The following is a 27,099-nucleotide window of genomic DNA, read 5'->3' on the forward strand; positions in this document are numbered from 1 at the left end:
CATAATATTAATGTGGTGGAGGAGTAAAAGTACCTGGACATCCACATGGACTGAGGCAGGAAGTAACAAAGTACAAATACTTCTCAGGTATTTTCAGGTACCTTACTGGAAATACTTACTTACTAGTTGTTTTTTGACAGCCTTTCACTATTACTCCCTGCATTTTAACACAAATATTTGTACTTTCTACTCCTTACATTTTGAAAACAGGCTAGTTACTTTAGGCTCAGCGGTATCGTCTAGTGTTTATACTCAGTGGTTAAAGTGGACGGAACAAGTGCAGCTATGTTGGAGCCAGCTTCTAGCTAGTGCTACAGAAGAGGAATGAGTCCAGGGTGTAACGTTTGTTATGTTTGACATTTCTATCTATCAACAAACATCAGCAAACACACAAACTAGGGATGCAACGATACCAATTTTTTCAAACCGATACGATACCGATACTTGGATCTGAGTACTTGCCGATACAGAGTACAAAAACCGATACTTCTACCACACACATACATGCAATGAATTGGAAGACAGATTTTATTTTATTCTCTGCCGATAAAAAATAAAATCTTAATAAAAATGACCACAAAAAAATTTCAAGTGAAAAATAAGCACTTCTGTTAAATTATTGCAGAGTCTCCACATTGTAATTTAACAAAATATCACTGAACTATTGCCACTGTCTCGAGCTTTCAGAATAATAAATAAACACTTCTGTTTGGAATAAAATAAATACAAATTAGGTTTGAGAATAAAATAAATGTTTAAATTATTGCAGAGTGTCCATATTGTAAACGAACAAACAAAATAACGAAAGTATCTGGCATTGACGAACAAACTCCTCATCTGCCCGTGAATCATCAGTGTGCCGTTAAACTGAGGACTGACATCGCGCACACACTGCTTGTCTTTACCTCTTCAGAAAGTTTTGGCACCATTATCTCCCTGATGTATGGGCGGTTGGGAATTTCATATCGCAGCTCGAGTACGAGTACGCTGAGAAGACGGTGCTATCCTATGTTTTCCACGGCTGGTCCATTGGCTGGTCATCCAGAGCGATAAAATGAGTCAGAGCCTGTGTTATTTTAACTGCCCGTGGATTTTCTCTTGACATTTTTCATCGCTTTTCCAAAACCTGAGTTAAAGTTGGCTGTTCTGGTCCACACTGCTGACATTTTGTTTAGCCTAGCTACAGCAGCCTCCAGTTTCTCTTTTTTATCTGAAGCCGCCACTCTCACTCGCTTAACCTGTGCCTGTTTAGTGCGGGATGTCCCCCTAGTGGCCAATCTAAAGAACTACAACAGAAATGACAAGCCACCCTCTGATTAATGAAATAAGTTAGTATCGGTTCATGGTATCGGTTAACTTTTATGAGTATGAGTACACACACATTTTACAGTATCGGCCCGATACCCGATACCAGTATCGGTATCGGTGCATCCCTAACACAAACTGTTCATGCGCAGTTTAGAATAGAATAGAATAGAATAGCCTTTATTGTCATTGTACAGAGTACAACGAAATTGGAGTGCCACTCCCTTGGTGCAAGATAAATAATAAATATAAATGTAAAATATAAAAAGTACAATAAAATAATCGCAAGTACTCAAACAATAGTAAGTACGATATATACGGGATAGCAGCATTAATATAATGACAGAATAGCAGCATAATATAATGGCAGTGACGGTATGGTATAGCTAAGCAGGTTCAATTGTTTTTGTGCTCATTTACTACGGTTTATTTACTACAGTTTGTCACAAAGTGTGTTGCTAACGGTCCAGATGTTGGATTTCCAGAGAGGGAAACGAAAGAGAGCAAATTTCAATCATAGATGGAGAAAAATGTAAGAAAAGACATGAGAGGAACAAGAGAGGTTATATTAAAGGTAATGACTGCTCGTGACACTTGATAAACTGCAGATTTACAGATGACATGTTATAATTTTTAATCTTTTTAATCTTATGTAATCTTCAGTAAAGAAGTTGAATCAAGTCTGTGTATTTCTCCTTACGTACTTTTGCCACCTCTGCACTCTGAGGCCAGGCTGAACTGGAAGTCTATCTTTCTTTAACATGCGCAGCAGATACTGGAGACGTTTTTCTGTCAGTTAGTTGTTAGTCTGCTGACAACAACAGACTGAACAAACTGACAGAAAAGGGAGCTCTGTGGTTTACAGGTCACTGAACAAGTGGTTTCCCCTCATGGATGTTATTATATTATTAATACTATTATTATTATTATTAAATAATAATAAATTCCAGTGATCACAGTTCTGTGTTAGGTTTAGGCAAAATGACGTTGTCACATCAGGCCAGGGAGGTTTGGACAGATTCTTTTCCATAATAGATAAAATCATCATCAAACTGCATTTTGTATTTTTGTATTTCCTCTTTATAATATTACACTTTGATCAGTATTCATGTGTGACAAATAACTAAGAAATCAGGCCCTGTATCTGCAACATCAACTGCAGCTTGATGGCTGTGGTTTTACTTTTCAGAGGTGAATAAAGCCACAGCTACTAACACAGAACTGCTGAAATTAGTTTTGTTGGCTTCAAAGTTCAGTGAATCACAAGGTCTCTTTTTCCTGTTGCACCCTTTTTTCTGCTGACCACAGCAGGTGTCCTGCACCACACACACACACACACACACACACACACACACACACACACACACACACACACACACACACACACACACACACAAAAATCCTCTCTTACACGTACAGATTTTTAGTCTTCATACTCAAGACATACTTCACTAAGAGAGAATGGCTAGTGACAGGATCTATGCTGCTTTACCTGAGCCGCCTCGTCAAAGCCAAGCAGAAAGCAAAGAAGAAGAAAAGAAGGCTTTTGGGAATATTTTTGCAGAGTTGGAATCTGTGGACTTACCTCTTGGAACCACCTTAAGGTAAACTCCAAAACACACCCAAGATTTATCTGCTGAACACAACTGAAGGTGGACTGATTTAGCTAAATTACAACATTTAAAACGCTGGTTTATCTTAATACCAAGACCAGGAAAAAACGCACTTAGAAGCTAGCGGACACATGCAAACTGTGTTTGCTTTGATTAAACTGTGAGTTCAATTACAGACATTTAATGTGAAAAAAGCTTAGTATTATTAGCGTCAGTGTGTATCACTTGTCAGGCTTTACCAGAATTGTATCTTGATTTAACAAAAAAAAAAAAACCCATAAAGATGTAAATAGCCTCCTCTGCATGTTGTTATTTAAAATGTATCTACAGCAGAACTGAGATGAATCAAATAGAAGCCACTAAAGCTCATTTGATAGCAGGCATCTTTATTATTACAAGTACCGTGTGAATGACAGTACAAATTATTTTCCTGTTTTTTACTGCTAACCATGCAAACCACTCGCTATACAGTAGTTATGATAAGATCATAAACAGTCAAAACCCGTGTGGTTTTCCATGTGGTACAATGTTTGAGGAACCAGGCACAGGCTATGCGGAAACAAAGCCGCAATCACCGGGGTCAACACGACCGTAGTGCGCCTCCCACAGGCCGGACCTCACACTGACCTATGCTCCGCTGTAGCTGCAGTGATAGCCGTAATATGCACATAACAATCATGGCGGACAGTGAAACCCTGGAGTGCATAACGGAGCACGAGCGGATTTTACAGGAAATTGAAAGCACCGACACAGCTTGTGTCGGTCCGACTCTTCGGTAAGAATATATAGCTTCTAAAAACGCCCTTAGCAACATAGGTCCTGTGTTTTTCACTGTGTATTACATGATCACACCTTTTGTTTAAGACCTAGCTTAGCCTTACCCAGTAGCAGGCTAGCGCTGGCTATTTTAGCCAACAGTCAAGATAGTGTTGAAATGAGGAATGGGGCTAGCTGTCGTGTTAGCAGCAGTGACTGTGAGGTAATCTTTTAGGTTATGTGTAAGGATGGATGACTAGTGACCTGTCAAAAATGTCAACATCATTTGTGGGTGTGGCTGTGGGACTTCACATCCTTACGTCGTTGTGCAGCTTGAGTTAGCTAACGGCTAACAGGTAACGATTTTGGATAGTTGTTGGCTGAAATAAAACGAATGCCACGAGCGGATAAGAACACTGACCCTGTGGTGTTGTGTTATGTGGGCGACAGTAGTGACACAGGATGCCGGTTTGCTCAGCCTGACGTTCCCCAACACACCGCGCTGGTTATTTTAGGCAATTAGATGCCAAAGTAGCTTCCGAGGCCACAGTGAATAACATTAGCTGAATGCTTCCACCTGTCACACCTGTCCTGTAGACGTGCCTGTAGGCCGTGGTTGTTTCTCATACCTGGGGAGAGTGATGAGTGTATACCCTCCAGGTAACAATGCTATCTAGCTTTCTCAGCGCGTGTCTTCATCTCTTATCTCTAGGGTGACGCTGTCTTTTCTTCATCTCTTGGCAGCTTGGTCGGGTGTTGTAAAATGACAGTGACGTGCTGTCAGTGATCATAGGGGTTTGCTTTGCTTACTGTAGAGCTTACTAATAATAAGAATACTAATTGAAAGGGTCGGGCTAAAAACGGGATTTTTCTTATAGCTAATATTAGTGAATATTTCCTGGATAATAACACGTGCAAATGCAGCTCTGGTGCAGTGCATAGGCCTTTCCTGGCTCAGTGGACAGAGTCATAAACACTGGGTGTTGTGTGGTGGACTGACTTCTCTTTTCATGATGGTAACAGCGAGTCAGTTACTCCAGTATTAACATTACCACTTGGCACTCATGTTCAGTCTTATAAATCACCATTGGAGCTGTGCCAGCCTGAAAGCATCGTCCTTGTAGTTCCAGTCAGTACAACAGTCGTTAAGGATAAACCAGAGGACTTAGGCAAAGACATGTCCTCACTATGTCTTTTTTTGTAGATAAAAAAGACAATCTGACCTTGCTGAGGAATGCAGGTTATGTTGGCATATTTGTTTCAATGAAACATTTGTACCTGTTTCCTTCAGCATCTTCACAAGGTCTTCTTCTTTTGTGCTAGCATAGATTCACTTGTTTCGGAGTGCATTTGCTCCTAGGTGGGAGGGCACGTCTCCTTTAGTGTTGGGCGTCATGTCCATAATTATTCTGTTGTCCTGCTTGAGATTGCAAATATCCAAGACCATTTTTGTGAAGCAGGGGGGCAAACATGCTAACCATTAAGGCAGCACTGGCCGCCCTCCATAATACATACTGTGCAAGTGAAATACAAAGAATGCAAAATAGACACTGGGGAGGTAATGTCCCACTTTCAGACACACAGGAACAGCTAAAACAGTTATCATATTTGTTTGGTTCTTATGACTTTTAATAATTTTACTAACATGTTTAGTCTAGTTTGTGTAAAATGGCTTGACTCCTGCATTCTTAGTATTGTCCTCATTAACACAGCGTTCTTTAATCCACCAAAACAATTGATGTAATAGAAAGTTGAGTGGAGATAGGTTAACTGGAAACACTAAATTGCCCATAGGTGTGGATGTGGGAGTGAATGTGAGTGCGATTGGTTGTCTGACCAGGGAGTACCCTGCCTCTCACCCCAAGACAGCTGGGAAAGGCTCCAGGATGGAATGGGTGGATGAAAGTTGAGAGAATAAACTGTCATCTCTGCAAATCATACTTTAATTAAACCTGAAATTAAAATCTAGCCAACGTCCAAAAATGCCTGCCATCCATTTTTATGAGTTCAGTAGTGATCAGTGTAGCTGCTCCCTCACATACATGTTAACTTCAAAAGCATGAACTTATGTGTGCGCGCACCAAAAACAAATGTTAGATCCAGAAATGGCTGTGGTTGCTTTCCTCTCGTGTAATCTTGCAGGTTCTGTTGATCAGTAATATTCTATAATGCAAGATTTCTTTTGACGTTCTTGTAGATAACACAGTAAACATACTAGAAGAAACAAGGACCCTGTTCTTGCATATGGTGGTCCATAATCTTTTGGCTGATTTCTTTGTCCCTGACCAAAATCTCTTATCCTGTTAAAAGCCAGTTCTTATCCCGATAACGATATACACAGTGACATCTGGTGAGAATTTCAAGTAAGCAGCATTTCAAAATAATTTACTTAGAAAATTGGTGACGTGTTCAAGACTTATTTTACCCACTGTATATCATAATATAGTGCATTTTTGTAAATTCAGTGAATAGTCTATATAATTACAACATGGAAAGTACTGTTTCTTTTTTACATTTCAGTTAAATTATCAAAAGCACTTGGTGACTAGCAATGTAAATATAAAACATGAGTGTATAAAATCTAAAACACTTTTCAATAACAAAATGACCAAAGGCCCAACATAAGATGCCAAATGCCAATGAAATAGAAACTATAGCAATATAAGGCTCACAGCATATATTTAATATAAAAATATCAAAACACTTACAACTATATAAGGCTAATAAACACTTAAAGAAAATAAATATGGGAGTTATCATTTACTTATTTATATGGCACATTTAATTACAACAGCAGCCTGGACCAAAGTGCAGTACAAAAACACAAAATAACTAGTACCAAATAATAGGGTTGTTCAGTATAACGATATATATCGGCTGATGATAAGAAAACGTCTGTCGTTTCATTTTACGCTGTCGTTTGTTTTGTGGTGTCACAAAATAAACTGTTTACGGCAACATTTTTTCAAGGATTTGACGGTCACTGTGGAATTAACTTCTCTATTCCTCTTATATTTAAAATAACCACACTATGGACGCAGAAGCGACTGTTCTTATGCGTTGTCGTTAGCAACAACGTCGGTAAAACCATTGCGTGGCTCCGCCGTCCGCTTGTTTATTTTCCACATAAACCTTTCATAATAAAGCTGAAGATCCTGTTGAGATTTTTCAAAATAAACTGAATCACGTGAAGTTGTATGCAGTGTGTTTACGGACGAGAAGCTAAAAAGAGCCGTCAGATGTTAAAAAATAAACCTTCGAACAGGCTTTTTCCCGCAGCGTGCCATGTAATCGATACTCACAAACAAAATTATGGCTGTTTTAATTAATGTAACACTCGATTGCAGGTACACGACGCCCAGCTGAAAACACTTCATGCAAGTCGAGCTGCCCGAGATTCACAGAATTTACAGAAAATGTAAAATGTTTGTGATTTATATCGTTGTCGGGACGATCAATGTTTTATATCGGGATATGAGATTTTGGTCATAACGCACAGCCCTAACAAATAACTACTAATATTAGTACCAAACACCAGTTATGTTGCATCATACGTAGTGACACACACCAGATGACAGTCACGCAGTTCTTATGATTCAAACCTCTGGCTATTATGATGTCTCTCTGTGGTGGTCACAAAGTGTCCAGTCTTGGTTCAATGAGTTGGGGCTGCTGTAGCTGAGGTGGTCGAGCAGGTCATCTGCTAATCTGAACGTTAGCAGTTCCATCCAGTCTATGTCAAATATCCTTGAGCAGATAATATAAGATAATAACCCCAAGTTGTTCTCCGTGTGTGAATCTTAGGCAAGTTGCATAAAGCACTTTGAGTGCGCAGATAAATTAGAAAAGTGCTGTAAAAGAACCAGTCCATCAATCAGTGTGCTGTTTAGCTTGTCTTCATATCTGTTGTTGCACTCATAATATAAATGCAGCTGAGTCCTTTGTATCTGGAATCAGTGATTTTTGTAAAGTTGATTTGAATTTGCACAGTTAAATTTTCTGATCCGTATCAGATTTTTCATAACAGTGTCGATGCTACAGAGGAAGCCCCTTGTTTAGGAATGGACACCCCATTTTCTTTTGGCTGGTTCTTTTGTACTGCTGATGTTTCTGTTGCAAACTGTCATCCAAAGCGATGAAAAAGTATTGCAGTAACTGCGTATTTTGTGACAGCAGAGTCTGTGCAATGTCTGTCATTCTGCGCAGACCCACGGCCAAAAGCTGCAGAAGCCTATCAACGGTTCCATCCAGCGTTAACCTGTAGAGCAGGATTAAGTGCTTTTGTTGAAGGATTGTTCTAATGCAAGCCCCCCAAACACAGGCGCACACACACAAATACAAAATTGTGTAAATGAATCTATGAATCAAAATTGAATCTATGAGTAGCACAGAGGTATATTACAACATCTAGTTAATTTCGATTTTTATTCATTTAAGTTTAGTTTAGGTTAGTGTATGAAATTGGTTTGCTCATATTGCTTTACATGTATTTTTAAGTTTAGTTTGTGTTAGCTTCAGTATTAGTTTTGTTTTTGTAATATTATGAGCTGTTTTTGTCAAAGGCCAAATTTAGATGAGTGCACGAGTCCTTCTCCTGTAGTAGTCTCATCAGATTCGTGCATCAGAGGCTCTCTTTCACTGTAAGTGTTGATAAGTGTGATAAATGTTTGGCACATTACCAGACCAGAAACTATTTAGCAAGAATTTCAGTGTAACTGACAGTCCTCCCATTGCAACACCGTAGGGTGTGTTCCATTGACTCCAACACTCATAAACTGGCAGCGTAGTTGTTTTGTCTCATGTTTCTGCCCCTGGTTTTACCGTCTTGTGCCAGATACGAACTTTGACTTCACCCTTGGTAGTTGAGCTGGCGGAGGATTTAAATTTGATTAGGTGAAGCAGCTGATTTGTTTAACAAAGTAACTCCAACTGCAGGTCAGTCTGTCGCTCCACAGAAGTCATGTCTGAGGGGACTTTAGTATATTAAGTCAAGAGTGAACCAGACATTCAAATTCAGAGAAAATGTAACCAACCTTTGCCTCAGATTAAAAAAAGTATTTGTTATATGAAGCTCATTACATGTGTCCTAACTCCAGACAAATCATAGATGGTCGTGTGTATATGTGTGAGAGTGTATTAGGAATAGGGCTGGGCCATATTATACCGTTCACGGTAATACCGGTATAATGTTAGGCAACGATAGGAAAATGAAATATCGCGATAGAATATGAGTAAAACGCGCATGCGCAGTGCCTTTGTTTTCATGCACACATGGCCGATTGTTGAGTGAAACAGATGATCCAGAATTGGTTTGTAAAAATGGTGCAACTTCAGTGATGTGGAACTGGTTTGGTGTTTGTCCGTCAGATACACAACAAAGCACATTTTTTTGCAGAACATGCAAGCGGCCGTTGTTATTGTCGTATTTGTCGGACTAAGATGCTCTTAAATCTGGGAGTAATCTGGGTCCTAAACTCCGTATGTTTCAGGTCAAACGAACACTGCAGCATCACTTAGAGTTAAAAACTGTCTAAATTCTTTCATCTTTAATAAAACGATCAGCATTGCTGCTTTACCAGGTGTAACTATGAAGTTTAACTTCCAGGCATCCATGAAAACAAAAGTTATTACATTTAACGGAGTTAGAAGTTAGCAGGAAGCTAGCGGAAGTTAGCTCGCTAGTTTCGCTAGTTACCTAAGCATGATATTGCATGTTCTGACGGAGAGATTTCTGAAAAAAATCAAACGTACAGCTCTGTTATCACTTCCAACATAAATGAAGACAGGAAACTAAACAGCAGTGACGTTTGTAGGGTTACTGAAGTTGGGCTAGCTGGTATATAATGATGTGCTACGTGATCGCTAGCGACACAGCTATGTTAGCATAACATAAACAGTGAAGCTGGAGGACGAACGCTAACACTTTTCCACTTATAAAAGTTAACGTTAAGGTTCCTCATGGTTAGAGACAAATGCAATCGCATGGCAGGATGCTGTAAACGGACCAAACTTCAGTCAGGAGAACAACTGAGATAATCCATCCACAATACGAGGTTAGTCATTAATATACTGCAACAACATGGGAACAGAGCAGCTGCCAGAGAATTCAACATTAATGAATCAATGATACAGAAGTGGAGGAAGCAAGAAGAATGAGTTTAATAAAGTTTGATTTATCTGACTGCTTTGTTTCGCTTAATGTGCCTTATAATCCCGTGCACCTTATGGTCCGAAAAATACGTACTGCACACTGCAGTTTAATGTTGCAAAGCACCTCTTTTTAACTTCAGTGGATATTATACATGGTTATGCTCAGGATATGTCAGCCCATTTCTACTGGAAATGCCTTTTGGTTAAACTTTCAGCAAGGAATTTGCATTTGCACTGTTACATTTTTATAAAGCTTTAATGTACATAAAAACCAGCTTCTTGTTTAAGTGAAAATAAATGGAAGGTTGTCTTTTTGCGCTAGTAATGTTGTGGAGTTGTATTTTGTCTCGCATCAATTATATCGTCGGTTATATCGTTATCGCAAATTTTCAAATATATATCGTGATAAATATTTTTGGCCATATCGCCCTGCTCTAATTAGGAATGTTCCTAAAAACAATTTAGACCAACCGACTAGTTTAAAACTAAGAAACACTCAGATGTGAATTCAAACACTAGAACTGTTTCATTAAAAATGTCAAAGACTCTCCAAACAGCAGCATTTAAAGCCACTGATCACATTCTTCAGTCGTTAATCATGCTGGCGCCTCAAATCGAGCATCATGAACATTGAACATTTTACTCCAAACTGACAACAAAGAAGAAGAAAAACTAAAAAAATTAACATCAGAAAAATAAATAAATCGTGGCTGAAAGGTGTGCAGCTTTGTGCCCTGCATTAGCAATGATGCACGTTGTTCTGCAATTATGACAATCACTTCAATAAAAGTCCAAATTTATTTCTGAAATCCAGCTTCATAAACTGTCAGTTTTCCATGATGTGCGTTAGCTTCGATACGTGTAGTGTTTCATGTCCTCGTTAAGTAGTTTGTCTGGTGTTTATTGTAACTCATACTGAGTTACGCATTACTAACCACCAGTTGACCCCAGACAAGCAGCTAAAGCTTGCTTTCCACTAAGGTTGTTATAGTTAACTAAAACTACACTAAAAATATAGTTAAAAAATGTTAACTGTAATGAAAGCCAAACATTTTGAAAAAAAAAACTGACTGAGAAATGTTATAAACTTGAATAAACTAAAATAAATAAAATACAAATATTGAGGTAATATGCTTGGTTTTATTGTTTAGTTTGCTAAAACAAAAAGTGCAACTTTACTGTTGAAGGGTTATTGGACATACTTCTTGATACTTTGGGTGTCTACAAAATGTTTTTAATTTTAATATCTGTAAAAGTCTTGCCTCTGACATAAGCCCTTCACACATTAATAATTAAAAAGACTCAAACTAACACTGAAACTATGAAAATGTTTAGTTTTAAAAACTAAAAAGAAAAATCAGTCTTGAACTGAAACTGAAATAAATATAAAAACTTGTTTGAAAATGCAAAACTATGACAACTCTGATTTTCTGCAGGTGAGTCAGGCTTGTGGCACTACAGGCTCCATGTCTACAGATACCTGTTTGCTGTAGTAGACGTGCTGATGTTTCCTGTCATGTGTTCTTTGTGCTGATTTTTAGCCATATTTATTAAAAAATGTCTACTCCTTCGATTCGTTTGTTATGATCAGAGCTAAAGGAAATGAAATTCCTTTTATTTTGATCTACAGTGTTAAATTATGGAGTTAAATGATATCTTTAGTTGTTTCTTAGACTTGAACAAGCGTGCTGTTCGAGGGATGTAAAAAACAGTGTCACACTAACATTAACACATTAACATTTCATAGTGTGTGAAGGATTTTCTCAGTTCGTTACATTATGACAGTCATGAGTGTTGTGTTTGCCACATGAACCGTTATTGTAATCTAATGCCACACATAAAAATGGGAAGACGGTTTAAATTTGAATATTTTGATATGCGTTCGCTTTCACTGTGCCCACCCTTCACCTGAAATTCTGACTTATTTAAATCCTTTATCAGTTCTGTTATTGTCAAGAAGCTGCATGTATTTGGCACAATCATGTGCGGGTGTTTATATAACCAGTTATGCCAAGAGTTCTGCCAAAACCAAAATTTGCTCTCGAAAAACAAAAAACAAGCACAAAAACAAACATAGCAGATAAAAGATTGTTTGCATACGCAAAGTAAAAGTTTAAAAACACACACAAAAAATATATGTGTGTGTGTGTGTGTGTGTGTGTGTGTGTGTGTGTGTGTGTGTGTGTGTGTGTGTAGGGCTGCAATGATTCATCGAGTAATTCGATAATAAAAAATTCTCAAAGCATGTTTCGTTTAGCTGTAACGTTTCACCCACATCTGTGATTCAAAACAGACCTTTGCAACTTTTAAAGTTTGAAATGCAGTCGTTCAGGCAGTTTTGGAGAAACGTGCCCCAAATTTAAGTGTCTGTTACCTTTAAACTAGTCTGTTAATCTAAATAGTTTTTCCCCATTTAGTCAATTAAGAAATGAGTTGTCAGGAATACATACAACATTAAGCCCACGATGCCTGTGGAACTGGAGTCACACTGCGAAGAGCAAAGAGGTGGTGCCGTTAGTGAGAAGATAAGCTCAGGTTGAGTGATAGAAAACAGGTTTTTTTCCTAGTGTCCAAAGCAGCAGCACTGTCCCAGTAACCAGCATTAAAGCCTTGACTGGGAAAAAGCTAGCAGCAGTCGTTCATCAAAGCACTTGATCAACAAACTCTGATGTAAAAAAAACGAGTGCTCGTTAATACGACGTTAACGCCATAACCGCATTAACGTGGCAAATCCCCGTTAGCGAGTTAACACGGATCGCCCCGTGTGAGGGCTGCATGGTGCTAATGAGCTAACGCGTTAACTTGCTACTGCTTTTCAAGCATAAACATCATGTAGATATCGTGCTGATGTTTCCTGTCATGTGTTCTTTGTGCTGATTTTTAGCCATATTTATTAAAAAATGTCTACTCCTTCGATTCGTTTGTTATGATCAGAGCTAAAGGAAATGAAATTCCTTTTATTTTGATCTACAGTGTTAAATTATGGAGTTAAATGATATCTTTAGTTGTTTCTTAGACTTGAACAAGCGTGCTGTTCGAGGGATGTAAAAAACAGTGTCACACTAACATTAACACATTAACATTTCATAGTGTGTGAAGGATTTTCTCAGTTCGTTACATTATGACAGTCATGAGTGTTGTGTTTGCCACATGAACCGTTATTGTAATCTAATGCCACACATAAAAATGGGAAGACGGTTTAAATTTGAATATTTTGATATGCGTTCGCTTTCACTGTGCCCACCCTTCACCTGAAATTCTGACTTATTTAAATCCTTTATCAGTTCTGTTATTGTCAAGAAGCTGCATGTATTTGGCACAATCATGTGCGGGTGTTTATATAACCAGTTATGCCAAGAGTTCTGCCAAAACCAAAATTTGCTCTCGAAAAACAAAAAACAAGCACAAAAACAAACATAGCAGATAAAAGATTGTTTGCATATGCAAAGTAAAAGTTTAAAAAACAACAACAAAAAATATATGTGTGTGTGTGTGTGTGTGTGTGTGTGTGTGTGTGTGTGTGTGTGTGTGTGTAGGGCTGCAATGATTCATCGAGTAATTCGATAATAAAAAATTCTCAAAGCATGTTTCGTTTAGCTGTAACGTTTCACCCACATCTGTGATTCAAAACAGACCTTTGCAACTTTTAAAGTTTGAAATGCAGTCGTTCAGGCAGTTTTGGAGAAACGTGCCCCAAATTTAAGTGTCTGTTACCTTTAAACTAGTCTGTTAATCTAAATAGTTTTTCCCCATTTAGTCAATTAAGAAATGAGTTGTCAGGAATACATACAACATTAAGCCCACGATGCCTGTGGAACTGGAGTCACACTGCGAAGAGCAAAGAGGTGGTGCCGTTAGTGAGAAGATAAGCTCAGGTTGAGTGATAGAAAACAGGTTTTTTTCCTAGTGTCCAAAGCAGCAGCACTGTCCCAGTAACCAGCATTAAAGCCTTGACTGGGAAAAAGCTAGCAGCAGTCGTTCATCAAAGCACTTGATCAACAAACTCTGATGTAAAAAAAACGAGTGCTCGTTAATACGACGTTAACGCCATAACCGCATTAACGTGGCAAATCCCCGTTAGCGAGTTAACACGGATCGCCCCGTGTGAGGGCTGCATGGTGCTAATGAGCTAACGCGTTAACTTGCTACTGCTTTTCAAGCATAAACATCATGTAGATATCGTGCTGATGTTTCCTGTCATGTGTTCTTTGTGCTGATTTTTAGCCATATTTATTAAAAAATGTCTACTCCTTCGATTCGTTTGTTATGATCAGAGCTAAAGGAAATGAAATTCCTTTTATTTTGATCTACAGTGTTAAATTATGGAGTTAAATGATATCTTTAGTTGTTTCTTAGACTTGAACAAGCGTGCTGTTCGAGGGATGTAAAAAACAGTGTCACACTAACATTAACACATTAACATTTCATAGTGTGTGAAGGATTTTCTCAGTTCGTTACATTATGACAGTCATGAGTGTTGTGTTTGCCACATGAACCGTTATTGTAATCTAATGCCACACATAAAAATGGGAAGACTGTTTAAATTTGAATATTTTGATATGCGTTCGCTTTCACTGTGCCCACCCTTCACCTGAAATTCTGACTTATTTAAATCCTTTATCAGTTCTGTTATTGTCAAGAAGCTGCATGTATTTGGCACAATCATGTGCGGGTGTTTATATAACCAGTTATGCCAAGAGTTCTGCCAAAACCAAAATTTGCTCTCGAAAAACAAAAAACAAGCACAAAAACAAACATAGCAGATAAAAGATTGTTTGCATATGCAAAGTAAAAGTTTAAAAAACAACAACAAAAAATATATGTGTGTGTGTGTGTGTGTGTGTGTGTGTGTAGGGCTGCAATGATTCATCGAGTAATTCGATAATAAAAAATTCTCAAAGCATGTTTCGTTTAGCTGTAACGTTTCACCCACATCTGTGATTCAAAACAGACCTTTGCAACTTTTAAAGTTTGAAATGCAGTCGTTCAGGCAGTTTTGGAGAAACGTGCCCCAAATTTAAGTGTCTGTTACCTTTAAACTAGTCTGTTAATCTAAATAGTTTTTCCCCATTTAGTCAATTAAGAAATGAGTTGTCAGGAATACATACAACATTAAGCCCACGATGCCCGTGGAACTGGAGTCACACTGCGAAGAGCAAAGAGGTGGTGCCGTTAGTGAGAAGATAAGCTCAGGTTGAGTGATAGAAAACAGGTTTTTTTCCTAGTGTCCAAAGCAGCAGCACTGTCCCAGTAACCAGCATTAAAGCCTTGACTGGGAAAAAGCTAGCAGCAGTCGTTCATCAAAGCACTTGATCAACAAACTCTGATGTAAAAAAAACGAGTGCTCGTTAATACGACGTTAACGCCATAACCGCATTAACGTGGCAAATCCCCGTTAGCGAGTTAACACGGATCGCCCCGTGTGAGGGCTGCATGGTGCTAACGAGCTAACGCGTTAACTTGCTACAGCTTTTCAAGCTTAAACATCATGTAGATATCTAAGGAGCTTGGAAAGAAAAGCGTCTGGACTTGAAGTTGTTCGAAGACTCTCATCCAAGAAGCTTCTTCAGTTCCAGGGTCAAATGGTGGAGAGTCCCAGATTTAAGCCCTGTGGGAGTTTCCCCCCAGAGGGACAGTGGGGGGAATGTGAGTAGGAAGGGATCTCAACACTGGTGAAGTTGGTGAAGTCGGTGGAGTTCTTGATTCGATGTGGTGTTCCCCACCAGGGTGGCTAGGATGCCAGCAAGGTGTTTGGTGGCTGAGTTTATGCTGCTGACAATGGGTCTGAGTGGGACACCTTCTTTATGGATCTCAGGAAGTCTGTAAATACAGCGTATGGCATCCCCTGGGTATAGACAATGATATAATAATAATAATAATACATTTTATTTGAAAGCTCCTTTCTGAACACTCAAGGACACTGCACTCAGCAGAACAATAAAAGCAACATGAAGCCAGCAGTTTACACAATCATAAAAGCATAAGACATAAAACACATTTAAAAATGGCAGAGTGGAGAGTTTATGTGTGATAAGCTGTTTTGAACAAGTGAGTTCTGAGTTGGGACTTAAAGAGAGACAAGGAAGCGATATTTCTTAAATCAGGAGGAAGGGAATTCCAGAGTGGAGGAGCAGCTGAAAGCCCTGCTCCCCATGGTGGCAAGACGGGGAGAGACACCGGGATGGGGTGGTGATCTGAACCACATCAGAGAGATATGGAGGGGAGAGATGATGAAAAGCCTTAAATGTGTACAAGAGTTTTGGTTTTTTTTGCCTGTCCCATTTGGTTCTTTAGCCGTCAGAATTGTTGTCTGAAGACCAACAAGGAGACCCGATGGATTTACTTTGCCAAATGGATCATCACAGCTTTGCTGTATTGGTCCATTTGATCGACCTTTGTTGTTATTATTGATTTTATTTTCAGTTGTTACAGACGGGACAGACATGACTGAGGGACAGGAAAGGGAGAAAGAACGATGCAGGAAAAGAAAATCAGAAGGGACAGTGAGAAGTACAAGAGTGTTTTGAAATATGTCGGATGGTCAATGATTTTGTCCTTTTCAAGGTCTAAGTGATAACTTTCTTTTTGTAGCTGCTTGTGGGGTCTCGCTTTAAGGCTTCGTAGGAGTCACTGAGGAGTGTAGTAATCTTTGTGTGGTAACCTGTTGTGTGTGTGTGCGTGTGATGTTGTGATCTTTGCTCAGGAAGCGACGACCTTCTTTTTCTTGTACTGTGAGGTTAGACGGAGGGACTGGAGCGGGTGGCTGAAACTTTCATCCTGATTTGCTCTGCTTCTGTTTGTGATATTTTATCAGTCCGTATGGCTGTTTCTGTGGCTGTGATGAGGTCCACTATGGACAGCTGTTGAGGAGAAATGGCAAAATTGAAAGAAAGAACATCGCCCAGACGCTCTTCTTTCCAAGCTCCTTAGACTACGATGACCTTCACAGACATCGTGTAAATATAGAGATATTAAAGACAGCTTAGATTATCGAGCTTGCTAAAGGCTGACAGCAGCCGTCCTATTTTACATGGAAGGAAGAGAGGTGAGTCTAAAGGGAAGCATGGTGTGCACCAGACCATATTTATGTCAATGTTTTCATAACATTTTTCAGATTGAAAGTGAAATAATATAAATACTGTCTCAATGAAATTGTGTGAAGTATAAATTTTTTTTGCAAGCGTCTCTTTACGCAATGCAAAGATAAAAGGGGCGGAGCCGTTACTGAGAAGGTGAGCTTTGTTTGAATAAGGCTTCTAGCATCTAAAGCAGCAGCGCTGTTCCTTTGATCCCCATTAAAACATTTACTGGGAAAATGTGAGCAGGAATCCTCCATCAAAGCACCTGATCAAAAAAGTCTGATGTGAAGAAAAGCAAACTTTGTAGCTGCTCTATCGTTTCACACAGTGAAAAATCACAAGCCAATAAAAATGCACATAGGTTACCAAACTGTGAGCCGCTGGACTGTGTGACTGAAACGTGTACAAAAACTCAGAGTACAGATTTATGTTTTATGCGTTTTATAAGAAAAAGTTTTCTTTAAGAATAACATTTAATTTGCCCCGTAATAGAAAAGGTTTGGTGTTTTTGTTTTTGACAAATGAAACCTGAAACTAAAAATGAAACTCCAAAGATTGCAGTTTCTAAAATGGAAACCAATGAGCATTTTGAAAGACTCTTTCTCTTTTCAATATCTATTATTTCTCATTAATAAGACCAACATTTTTCTTATCCAATTACTTGATTAATTAACGAAATAACCTATAGTTTAATCGTTTAATTAAATTACCAACAGCTGCAGCCCTAAAGAATATTAGTAACAATAATGACATCAAACCAAAATATTTTGCATATATTTTATTGAAGACTGTGCAGTAAAAATAAAACAATAAACATAAGCCATATTGCATGACTAAACTAATAAATCTGTTTAGAGAGTGACTCTATTTAAAAATATCTAAATTTTTACATTCATGTGACTTTTTAAATTAAATGGCAGACAGTTTATCAACAGTGCATATTCTCAATAGTTTTCTTTTAATACATAAAAAATGATTCTCTGACTTATTAGGTTTTCAGTTAAAAGGGATTTTTCTGTGTGTGGGTGTATGTAAAGCAGCCCTGTGCACCTGTGTTTCAGTTGATTTCCATGCCTGTGTATCAGCACTAGCCTGCTGTGTTCCACATAAAATAATTTAGATGCTGATACTCTCTCACTTTGCTTAACTGCTCAAGTCTGCACAAGAAAAGCACCCACACATAAATCTTTGACAGTTAAAGAAAGGAGCAGTTTGAAAATGAGTGCATTGCTTGTCTTTGTTCTCCCTTCACCTTAAATTGTTGGGAAAAGCCTGGGCAGTAAAGGATTTTTTTAAAACTATAAGACCAAATATCTGTTTTTTAAAATAATAATGAACCAGTGTTTTGAACTCTGGGGGTGACAGAAAATGCAGAATTGATTTCTCAGACAAAGAAGAACAGAACTTATTAGAGGTGGGGCCTATCGCGCGGTGCCCCGCGCTTCACTCGGACTTTCTGACCACGTCATGATCCACCTGATCCCCGCGTACAGACAGAGGCTGAAGCTCTCCAAACCTGTCATGAGGACTAAAAAACTGTGGAGCAACGAGGCTGTGGAGGAGCTTCGCACGTGTTTGGAGTCTACAGACTGGGACACAATGAAGGCTGCTTCTAACAGCTTGGACGAGTTTTAAATCAATAAAATGTTGATCACAAAAAAGAAAATGGTTACTGGCCAAATACAAAAACAGCCCATGAGTTTGTCCAGGATAAAGTCTCATTTAAAAACCAAAGAACAAACAGGATGTGTTAATCTCATCGTACTAATGAAGAACAGCGTAGCACTAACATCAGATGAGCAGACTGTAGAAACGTTTGAGATTCCTCCGAGCAAAATTGTGATGGTTGTCCATCAGGGCTGCCACAGACGATTATTTTCATAGTTGACTAGTCACCGATTATTTTTGCGATTAGTCGACTAATCAGATCCATCGGATGTAAAACGTACAGCTTATTGCACCAGCAGCATCTGCTCTTATATAACTATCATTAGCTTACAGCTGGAAGTGTTTCAGGTGTGTGCCAACTAAAAATAAAGACAAGATGATAGTTTATTAAAGTTTTAATGAAATTTGGAGATCGTCTCGGTGGAGTTTGATGAACTCCGCCGTCTGCTCCTTGCTATCTAACATATAACAGGACGGTCACCTATTGAGCTGGTGGGTAACATATTTTGCAAATGTGTGATGTCTTGATAAACCGAGCAGATATTTGAAGTTTGCACAGCTACATTCTCGCCTGAAAATATATTAAAAGTTTATTTTGTGACCCAGAAAGAGTAATATTAAAACTAAGTAGCTGCCACCATTGTTGGAAACTGGAATTGGCTGTGCCGTGCTATGAATTCTGGGATATGGTGGGCCATCTTCTTCCTGTTAAGAGGGAGTTTTTCCTTCCCACTGTCACCTTGCTCATATGGGGTCCATATGATTGTTGGGTTTTCTCTGTATGTATTATTGTAGGATCTATCAATATAAAGCACCTTGAGGTGACTGCTGTTGTGATGTGGCGCTGTGTAAATTAAATTGACTTGAATCTTCTGTTTCAGTCTGTTATTATACACTTAAGTGCTACTACTTATTCCTGTGTTGTTCAGGATTTTGCAAAGCTTCAGACAACGGGTCGACTATTAAACTGGTTTAGGCGATTTTGATAGTCGATGTAATCGCGGCAGCCGTAAACTGTCACATGTCAGTTGGCTGATCTTTCTCCACTGTTCCATGGCAGATGGTGATATACAGTGGGGCAAAAAAGTATTTAGTCAGCCACCGATTGTGCAAGTTCCCCCACTTAAAATGATGACAGAGGTCAGTAATTTGCACCAGAGGTACACTTCAACTGTGAGAGACAGAATGTGGAAAAAAAATCCATGAATTCACATGGTAGGATTTGTAAAGAATTTATTCGTAAATCAGGGTGGAAAATAAGTATTTGGTCACCTCAAACAAGGAAAATCTCTGGCTCTCACAGACCTGTAACGTCTTCTGTAAGAAGCTTTTCTGTCCCCCACTCGTTACCTGTATGAATGGCACCTGTTTGAACTCATCATCTGTATAAAAGACACCTGTCCACAGCCTCAAACAGTCAGACTCCAAACTCCGCCATGGCCAAGACCAAAGAGCTTTCGAAGGACACCAGGAAAAGTATTGTAGACCTGCACCAGACTGGGAAGAGTGAATCTACAATAGGCAAGCAGCTTGGTGTGAAAAAATCAACTGTGGGAGCAATCATCAGAAAATGGAAGACATACAAGACCACTGATAATCTCCCTCCATCTGGGGCTCCACGCAAGATCTCATCCCGTGGGGTCAAAATGATCATGAGAACGGTGAGCAAAGATCCCAGAACCACACGGGGGGACCTGGTGAATGACCTGCAGAGAGCTGGGACCAAAGTAACAAAGGTCACCATCAGTAACACACTACAACGGCAGGGAATCAAATCCCGCAGTGCCAGACGTGTTCCGCTGCTGAAGCCAGTGCATGTCCAGGCCCGTCTGAAGTTTGCCAGAGAGCACATGGATGATACAGCAGAGGATTGGGAGAATGTCATGTGGTCAGATGAAACCAAAGTAGAACTTTTTGGTATAAACTCAACTCGTCGTGTTTGGAGGAAGAAGAATACTGAGTTGCATCCCAAGAACACCATACCTACTGTGAAGCATGGGGGTGGAAACATCATGCTATGGGGCTGTTTTTCTGCCAAGGGGACAGGACGACTGATCCGTGTTAAGGACAGAATGAATGGGGCCATGTATCGTGAGATTTTGAGCCAAAACCTCCTTCCATCAGTGAGAACTTTGAAGATGAAACGAGGCTGGGTCTTCCAACATGACAAGGATCCAAAACACAACGCCCGGGCAACAAAGGAGTGGCTCCGTAAGAAGCATTTGAAAGTCCTGGAGTGGCCTAGCCAGTCTCCAGACCTCAACCCCATAGAAAATCTGTGGCGGGAGTTGAAAGTCCGTGTTGCTCGGCGACAGCCCCAAAACATCACTGCTCTCGAGAAGATCTGCATGGAGGAATGGGCCAAAATACCAGCTACTGTGTGTGCAAACCTGGTAAAGACCTATAGTAAACGTTTGACCTCTGTTATTGCCAACAAAGGTTATGTTACAAAGTATTGAGTTGTATTTTTGTTATTGACCAAATACTTATTTTCCACCCTGATTTACGAATAAATTCTTTACAAATCCTACCATGTGGATTCATGGATTTTTTTTTCACATTCTGTCTCTCACAGTTGAAGTGTACCTCTGGTGCAAATTACTGACCTCTGTCATCATTTGAAGTGGGGGAACTTGCACAATCGGTGGCTGACTAAATACTTTTTTGCCCCACTGTATTGTGGGGAGCAGCATATCTCAAAGGCACAAAGTTCCCACTCCTGTGTCACTGGCAAAATAATTCGTGTGTATTCCTCCACATAAATGAAATAAATAAATAAAATGAAGCAAACTGTTACTTGCATGAGTCTCATTATAGTGAGACAGCTGGATACAAACCCTACACGATCCCTTGGATTAAATTAGACTGAAAGTTGTTGATTAAAATTTCTAAATGGTTTTTTAAGAAACTGTAGCACTTAATATAGCAAAAAGCCATCAGACTGTTGTTATCCTGGCTCTGTGGAAAGCAGATAAACAGCTCAGGTCTTCATAAGAAAAGCACCTAAATGTGAATCTGTGACAGTTGCTGCAATTATCAAATTCAAATCCTTGGATGAAATGGATCAAGTTTCATTTAAAATGATGGATGTCTGTGTCCAGATCAGTATCTGACTGCAGTTTGCTTTTGCTGAAGATAATTTTCGTTGTTGCGTTGCTTTTTTTGGCACAGCTGCAGCTTTGCTTCATGGCCGATGTCGCAATGCCATAAATTTCAAGCTTAATTTAAATACATGTTTATCACACTTACAAATAAGCCCAGCGGAGACAAGTCACGGATGAAAGGCTAAATGCTGTTTTTTATCCATCAGAGATATTTGATTGATTTGCTGATGGGAAGTTTTTGACAGATGTTTAAATACTGTTACAGTTACTTCTCAAGGCAACGTAGACCCGGGTGAGGTGGCTTCAAAATAATATTGCATTATATCAAGGTGTTTTTGTGCAAGCAGTACTTTGAGCAGTAGGGTTTAAGGATCATTATTTAATTTTTACCACAACATGTACTAATATAATGTCCTGTCAGATAGCCTTGTTGGACTGGACTGGTTCTTTTATACCTGAGCCCTCACAATGCTTTACGCACCTTTCCTTTCATACAGTCCCAATCAAAAGTTTAAGATCACTTAAGAAATGTCAAAAATCACATTTTGATCTTTTTGATTGAGCTTCAACATGCAACAAGAAGAAATGGGAGTGAGACAAAACACTTTTTGAGCATGCAGTTTACTGAAAACAGTGCTTACACTGAAACAGGCTGTTTTACAGCTGATCAAAAGCTTAGTACCACGTGCGCTGGCAAAGGTCGGCAGCCTATTAGCCTGGGACTAATAAAGGTTATCTTAACTAATCTTATCTTTACAAGGCCAAATCTGTGCAAAAATGTGGATTCAGTATACATATGTGCATAGAAGTATTTACCAGGGAAATTCAATTAAAAACAGGTTCAAAGTATTCCTTGTTTTTATTGGAAATATGGAAAAATCTAAAAGCTAAGAACTGTATGTGTCAAAGATAATAAACCCTACAACTGTGAGAAAATGTTTTTGGCAGAATGAGCTGGAGTAACTTCCTGTCACATTATTTAAGGCTTCCATGAGACTCTTCTCATCTTTGCCTCACTGCAGTTTGTTATCTACACAGATTCTTTCTCAGCACTTCATGGACTGGTGTTTGTCTTGGCGTGCAGTGTAAACTGTGGGAGCCTTTATACACAGGTGTGTGGTTTTCTAAACAATGGCAGTTCATGTTGCTGCAGGTTGACAGTAGTTTTGCAGAACAATTATTATTTGAGGTCTTGGTGATTCGCAATTCATGGAGTAATTCGGATTTCCACTCAGTATGTGTGTATACACCTCTCTGCATTTAATCTCTGTCTCTTCCACAGCATGTCTTTATCCTGTCTTCCTTCTCTCACCCCAAATGGTCACAGCAGATGGCCCCGCCCCTCCCTGAGCCTGGTTCTGCTGGAGGTTTCTTCCTGTTAAAAGGGAGTTTTTCCTTCCCACTGTCACCAAAGTGCTGCTCATAGGGGGTCATATGATTGTTGGGTTTTTCTCTGTATGTATTATTGTACGGTCTACCTTACAATATAAAGCACCTTGAGGTGACTGTTGTTGTGACTTGAGTGAGTCACTGGTAGGTTCACAACAATACTCATGCTATTCCTCTTCAGTGTCACTAGATGGCGGAGTAATTCCATTAAATGGAAGGTTATGCCAGTATTGTAGGCTGGGATGTAGCTGCTCGGCCATGAAACTCTCCACCAAGTGAAGTTTAGAGGTCTGTAGCGATCGACCTCTCTGCACTATGCACCTCCCTTTGTGATTTCACGTGGCCTACCACTTTGTGGCTGAGTTGCTGTCATTTCTATTTGCTTCCACTTCATTATAATACCTCTAACAGTTGACTGTGGAATATTTAGTGAGGAAATTTCACAGCTGTACTTGTTGCACATGTGGCATCCTGTCGACTTCACTGAGCTCCGGAGAGTGCCCCACATTTCTCTCACAAGTGTTTGTAGAAGCATTCTGCATGGCTATTATCACTCCTGGTTCAGGAAAGATCAGAAACATACAATACTTTGTAGTTGCCTTGTTATGTTCCTGATCTCTTCCTCGTAATTATTTTTACAAATGATGCAGTTGTGCTCATGCTAGATTTTCATACAAAGGCTGAAATAATTCAGTTTATTTGTCAAAACATGTCATAGAAAAGTATGTATGACATGTTTACATTCACCATGTACAGTAACAAAAACTGATCAGTGCAAGAACCAATGAGGAAACGTTTATTTCATTAAAGGAAAGCTGACTGCCCGTTAAAACAAATGTGAAATATTCTGTATGTTCTGAAATGGAAAGTTCTACACCTGTTGCAGTATTGTTACTCCAGCTCTTTGTGCTTTCTTTGGATTGTTACCTTGAGCTCCCACTCTGTTGTTTTTGGTCCCACTGTGTTTTAGTCTACCGATGAGAAGTAAATAAGAGAAGCCAGGTGCTAAAAAATAACCCTTAGACTCAAACGTTAGAACAGGCTTCTTCCCGCAGCACGCCGTGTAATAAATACAAAGAAAACGGCGCCGTTACAACTTATGTCTAAAACTGTATCGTTTCATGCGTCGGTTAAAACACTCGACTCCAGCTACACGACGCCCAGCTGGAAACACTTCACACAAGTCGAGCTGCCCGAGATTCACAGACTTTACAGAAAATGTTACATTTTTGTGATTTATATCGTTATCGGACGATAGATGTCTTATATCGGGATATGAGATTCTGGACATATCGCACAGCCCTTGTCCAGAGCCAGCATTTACAGGGAGGCTCCTAATGTTTCATGAAGGATGAAGGAATCTAATCTGTATCAGCTTTGATACAGTACTAACACTCTGCTTTAGGTGTCTCTTGGTACATCTGACTGATAAGATGGGAATTTAAATTCCAATAATATACAAATATATACTTCTAAGGATATAAATAAAAATGGAATAGCAGCAAATCAGTGCACCTATTTATGTAGATATGGTCAAGATGACCAGTGTGTAAAAATCCAACATTGTTTGTAATTTCAGCTCACGTTTGAACAAAAAGACAGAAGCTGAAAGATGAGCGGCTCTGTTGACCTGAGAAGGCTGTGCAGGTTTTATCATTTTATGTGAGTTTTGTCAGTGAACGAGTACAATTTTTCAATTAAAACCGTGAAAAGTTTGCATTTATTGGTTAGTGGTGGAGAGAGACCGGGGTTTGAGCACATGCAGCACAGGGCCACTGATCAGACTCGCACCGCTGCGTTTCAGCCATGTGGTCGCCTGCTCACCCACTGAGCTAAACTGGCACACACATAAGAAAGGGTTGTTTGTTTTTTCATTTTTCTGTTCATGTTTTATCCTCTTTCTTCTGCTGTTTGTTAAACTGTTACCCATCTACTCCTCTTTCAGGTCTATTTATGATGACCAACCCAATGCCCACAAGCGCTTCATGGAAAAGCTTGATGCCAGGATCAGGAATCATGACCGTGAGATTGAAAAGATGTGCAATTTTCACCACCAAGGGTTTGTGGATGCCATCACAGAGCTCCTCAAAGTCCGTGCTGATGCAGAAAAACTGATGGTAAGAGAGATTACATTAAACATAACTAGCGACACCTAGAGGTGATAGTAAGAGAGTTCGCTTTTATTATACATTGGCTTTTTAATTTAACAGTGGGTGTGTGAACTCCTGCATTGTGAAGAAGAGAAAATTACAGCAGGATTTTTTGGGATTATTGGTAATCTGACAGTGCTCAATGATCTGAATCATAAACCTTCCTACTGGATTCAGTGAAGCTGTGATCACAAATGCCTCAGCACAGTCTGTGACTTCAGATCCAGGCTAACGTTCCCAGTTCTTTCTTGGATTTCATTTAGAAAATTCTGACCAACGTGATGGTTTGGTTCGGAGTTATTTATTGTCACATGCGAAAGTTGAGGCTCTGGTGTGAAATTTATGGTTTTCAGGGTTTTTATCGGTTCTATGATTATTTTTATCGTTTTTATCGTTAACTCTGTTTCTCTGGGTCTTTTCCTGTGTGTTATGAATAAATCTTTTTTTTTTTTGGTACCAGTCCTGGTTTTATTTTGTTGTATTTATCTGCGACACCTTAAAGGCCGGCCTGTGGAAATATTGTCGGACATAAACTGGTCCGTGGCGCAAAAAGGTTGGAGAGCTCTGGTCTAATCAAGTTTTTCAATTTTAAAGTTTCGGTTTTGATAAACAGCCAGCTCTGGCCTAGCCCTTTTATGTTTTTGCTACCTGCAGGCTCATCCCACTGATAGTCAGACTTGAAAGGCACTATCTTGGACTGCAGCTGGGAACAGTAGTCCCTGTATTGCTTTATGTGTAAAAGCTGGGAGCTGCAGCACACTGCAAATAACATGCTGAGCTCACTGAGGCTGCAGTCCCAGGCAGGTAAGTTGAAGTCCGTCTTTGGGACGGCTTACCTCTAAACTTTCGTCTCACTCTTAGGTTTACCAGGTGTTTCTGGCCCAGGAGACCCAAGCTCTGTTCCAAAAGCCATCCTCCTTGTTGGCTGTAACTGTCAATGTCTCTATTTTTCACCTGTTTCTTTGCTGCCAAATATCACACACTGCATATAAGGAATGGCTGTAGATTGCTACATGTAGTAGGGGTGGAGGAAAAAATCGATACTATGTAGTATCGTGATATTTTGTTTGCTAATAATGTATCGATACAGCGACAGCAGAAATCGATATTTTGTTACAAAAAAGGTTTTTGTGCTCTGACTTCAGAGCATGTTGATCCTTTTTCTGAGCAACAATCCTGACACTGTCCAAATGTGTTTAACTGTTTTTTTGGCAGCAATAAACATGACAGTTTACTTATTTTAATTTAAGACATGTTTTATTTTAATTACGTTTAAAACTTTTTTATTTAATGTAAAATTATATTTTGTTTTAATTTACTTTCAAATTCTTCAGTTGCTGAAGGGGCTGCATAGTTTTCATAAATTGCATAGTTCAGAATAGCTGTAATTGTACCAGATGCATTCAGTTAAGTTGGACTAGACTGTAATACAAACCGTTCAGTTTGTCAACAATAAAACTGAAATGAGAGAAAGACTGAGTGTGAGACTTTGATATTAGATAAAATGAATATTGATCAAGTTTACCTTTATGTACAGAATCTGAATATCGCAAAATATTTTAAAAATTGCAATAATATCGTATCGTGGGATGTATGGTGATTCCCACTTCTAACATGTAGTGAGGTCACCTACTTTTTGTGGACTCTGCATTTAAGACTCAACAGACTTTTGGCCACATTAGTCATGTCATGGTATCATGTTAGTTTTGGAGCTAGTGAGCATATTTAGAGGTGGTGCTGTGCTCCGTTATCAGCTAAGGTTAGTGAGCTGCATTCCCAAACTGTATGGGTGCAAAGCACAGACACATATCTGCTAATTAATACAAAGTAACAGACTAAAATATCAGAATTTCACTTATCCACACCAAATCAACATCTTGGGCAG

At 39.2% G+C, this 27,099-nt stretch overlaps 1 protein-coding gene across 6 annotated transcripts in view; it reads left to right on the forward strand.

Annotated features, from left to right (window-relative positions):
• The first annotated feature begins 2,703 nt into the window (after nucleotides 1-2,703).
• exoc6 (exocyst complex component 6) overlaps nucleotides 2,704-27,099 on the forward strand; it is a 61,680-nt gene continuing 37,284 nt past the window's right edge. For 2 of the 6 annotated variants that reach the window (XM_026177535.1, XM_026177538.1), the window contains exons 1-2: nucleotides 2,704-2,909; nucleotides 25,010-25,181. In XM_026177535.1, coding sequence (XP_026033320.1) covers nucleotides 2,767-2,909; nucleotides 25,010-25,181 — 315 coding nt within the window. In that variant the 5' untranslated portion in view covers nucleotides 2,704-2,766. Of the gene's footprint in view, nucleotides 2,910-3,495; nucleotides 3,694-25,009; nucleotides 25,182-27,099 lie in introns of those variants that run through there. The other 4 variants (XM_026177534.1, XM_026177536.1, XM_026177537.1 and 1 more) reach the window with 4 other exon arrangements.

This window comes from Astatotilapia calliptera, chromosome 8 (assembly GCF_900246225.1).
Source record: "Astatotilapia calliptera chromosome 8, fAstCal1.2, whole genome shotgun sequence".
NCBI lineage: Eukaryota > Metazoa > Chordata > Actinopteri > Cichliformes > Cichlidae > Astatotilapia > Astatotilapia calliptera.